Here is a 3,134-nt window from a genome sequence, read left to right on the forward strand (position 1 = left end):
AATATGATATATTTTGATAAAAATATTTTAATCATTTAAATATTTGTTTATTTTTTTTCTATTTTTCCCCCTCTATCTAAGCCACCCGGATTTTTTCTTCTCCCTGTCCCCCCTCTTCCCACCGTCCTTCCTTCTAGCTTGTCTTCGCATCCAAAGAAGCAAAGCATTAAAGTGCCTCAGGATATGAATGAAACCAATCAAATGCAACACCTATTTGGTCAAAAAGCCTTGAGAAACGTGTCCCCATCTCTTTCTTCGCTCTTCTTTTCTTCTTTCACCTCTCCGAAAACTGCTGCCTCTTCGGTGTTGGCCCCCAAATGTCCTTTAATTTTAAGGTTTTTTTAAATGTTTTTTTATTATTAGATTCTACATAAAATATATGACATTTTAATATCTTATTTATAAAAAAAGATTTAGTTTTTAATTTTTTTATAGTTTTTCAAAGATTTAATAATCCACGTTAAAAAAAACTAAACCATTTAAAGTGCTAAATCTTATAATTTTGCATTTGGCGAAATTGCTCTAAAAAAACTCTTACGATGCCACGGCTCTCTAATGAAAACTTCGGAAGCAAGAATGACTTTTAATTCGGGCCCCAAAAAAAAAAGACTTTTAATCCTAATACACGACTCTATATATGCATCCACTCTTCCTCAATTCTCTTGTAGTTGTACTAAACACACAAAACTGAATTGCTTTCGCGCACAAACAGTGAAAGATGGCGTCGTCGAAAGTGAGCTTGAAGTTGTTGATCGACACAAAAGAAGAAAGAGTTCTCTTTGCCGAAGCTTCAAAAGAGTTCATCGACTTTCTATTCAGCTTGCTTCGCTTACCCGTCGGCACAGTGACCAGGCTACTAACCAAAAACGCCATGGTTGGCTCCTTAGGCAAGCTCTACGAAAGCGCAGAGAATCTCAATGACGTTTATCTCAACAACCCAGAACAAGACAGGAACTCTTTGCTGAAGCCAAGTGCTCCATTAGCTTCTGGCTACCTTCTACCTGCTGCAAATGATGATGATCATCATGATACCAATTCCTCAGGAACTCCAAATTTTTACATGTGTGGGAGCCGTTGTAATTATGGTGTGACTCATGTTAAGGGCAGGGCGTGTCCAAGTTGTGGATATAGCATGAGCTCTGCCGTACAGTTAGTAGGTAATGATAAAAAGATGGTAGAAGATTCAAGTGCGAAAGGCTTTGTGAAAGGAGTGGTCACTTACACTGTGATGGATGATCTTGAAGTTCTTCCCATGTCTACCATTTCAACCATCACTTTGATCTCCAAGTTCAAAATCAAGGACATTTCTTCCTTACAAGAAAGGGTTGTTGAGTTGGGAATGGAAGAGGTAAGTAATTAATATATGCAGGGACTTCATCTCTGAGACTTTCGCTTTCATTTTCTGTGTTTTCCAAAGATGTTATAGTTTAGGTTATTATACTAAAAGCATAACATAACCTTTTCCCTAAGTGAGAATCAAGTCGAAATTCAGGCCCAAAAAATAATCAAGTCAAAATTTATTGTGAAGTCATATCTTTTTTAAATATCGATTGCATGTTTGTTTAAGAAGTGTTTAGATAAAAACCAAACCATGATTTAAAAATAATTTTACAGTATACGATATAAATATATAGAGGAGTTTGTCTCAATTTATAAAAAAACACTTTTAAAAAACGCTTTTGATGATATCCAAATACTCTCTAATCAGTTTTCTTTTGAATATCGTTGGATCAAAGATGATATAATATGTGTCTTATTTACTCTTAATTATTATTCAGTTGCTTTTGACATTGTTGCTTACTTTTTTTTATGCTAGCTCTTTCTTTTTTGTCCCTTATAATGTTTGTAGACTCTAATAGTTTTTCCTTTCATTTGATAGGGTATTAAATTGCTGAAAGCTTCCCTGCAGTGCAAGAATGTTTTGACCAGTGTTTTTCTCGAGAAAGACGACATAAAGAAGCAAGGAATTTCTCAAGACATTGTAATGGAGAGTTGAGACCTGCTAGCTTTCTTTTGCTTCTGTGTTTTATCGGTCTTCGTTTCTTTTTCCACTTTTGGTGGGTGACATTTGTTTCAGTCTACTTTTGTACTGTTTTTGTTTGTTTTGCCGGATATTTTTGTACTGTTATGAACTTATGGGATGTGTTATTTTTATGGTTAATCAGGTTGGTGAAATTAATTACTGTTGCCAAACCCTACTATATGTATGATGCTAGTTATATAATTTCATGCTTCCTCAACAATTAAAAGTAGTTGGCATGATGCTGTGTCAAGCAACCAGTTTTTTCTGTAAAGAATAATGAAAAATCCCAAAAGAAAAAAACACTTTCGTTGCCTTATTGCGAGTTACTAGTTCAAGAAAAAAGATAGAAAAACAAAAATTAGAGTCGTTTTCATAGGGTACAAGCATTGGACAAAATGGGGCCTTGCCCTTAATAAAGCTCCTATGAAATGCCGTACACTTTTTTTTTTTGGGGGGTGGGGATAATAGCTGTACACTATAGCTATAGCCGCTGATTTTCTGAGGAAGCTAGCCAACGTTTTTCAAAATATAGTTTTTGAAAAGTACATATTCCTCTTGTTCTATTTATAAGATATTGCTAACATGTTTTATACAAACTAAGAGAAATTTTAAATTTTATTAACTCTCATTTAAAATTTAATAATTTTTTAACTTTATTTCTATTTTATATACATTATACCTCATATAAACAAAGTCAACATAATAATAAATAAGGAGTAAAATTATACATTCATACAAAAAAAATTTCTCAATACCCTATAAATAGGACCAAAAAATACATTATCTCCCTGTCCTATAAATAGGATCAGAAGAGTATTTGTCAAGGGGAGCAATGAGGCATTTGTATCAAAATACTACTCTTTTTATTCTTAATATAGAACCTAATTATTAAATTAATTTTGATTCTAAATATAAGACCTATTTCTTATACTTATTAATTTTTTTAAATTATCCCCATGGTTAATCCTTTAATCATAATCAAGTAAGTAAGGGAGGAAAGATATTAAAAAAGATGATTATAGTGTTTTAGAAAAAACATATTATATTTCTTATAATTAACTATAGTGTTTTAGAAAAAACATATCATATTTTTTATAATTAACTAATTTAT

At 32.4% G+C, this 3,134-nt stretch overlaps 1 protein-coding gene across 1 annotated transcript; it reads left to right on the forward strand.

Moving 5' to 3' along the window:
• The first annotated feature begins 660 nt into the window (after positions 1–660).
• Positions 661–2,198, forward strand: LOC114746108 (uncharacterized). Its single transcript, XM_028934292.1, has 2 exons — positions 661–1,348; positions 1,880–2,198. The coding sequence occupies exons 1-2, from the start codon at positions 719–721 to the stop codon at positions 1,994–1,996; spliced, it is 747 nt and encodes a 248-aa protein (XP_028790125.1). The 5' UTR covers positions 661–718; the 3' UTR covers positions 1,997–2,198.
• Positions 2,199–3,134: the final 936 nt, after the last annotated feature.

Source organism: Neltuma alba, unplaced genomic scaffold (assembly GCF_004799145.2).
Source record: "Neltuma alba isolate B1F8T4 unplaced genomic scaffold, ASM479914v2 tig00004898_pilon, whole genome shotgun sequence".
Classification (NCBI taxonomy): Eukaryota; Viridiplantae; Streptophyta; class Magnoliopsida; order Fabales; family Fabaceae; genus Neltuma; species Neltuma alba.

Bases quoted from the DNA above. Each gene is read 5' to 3' on its own strand.
- LOC114746108 (XM_028934292.1), top strand. From the start codon at position 719: ATGGCGTCGTCGAAAGTGAGCTTGAAGTTGTTGATCGACACAAAAGAA. The intron at 1,349-1,879 runs GTAAGTAATTAA...TTCATTTGATAG, and splicing joins TTGAGTTGGGAATGGAAGAG to GGTATTAAATTGCTGAAAGC.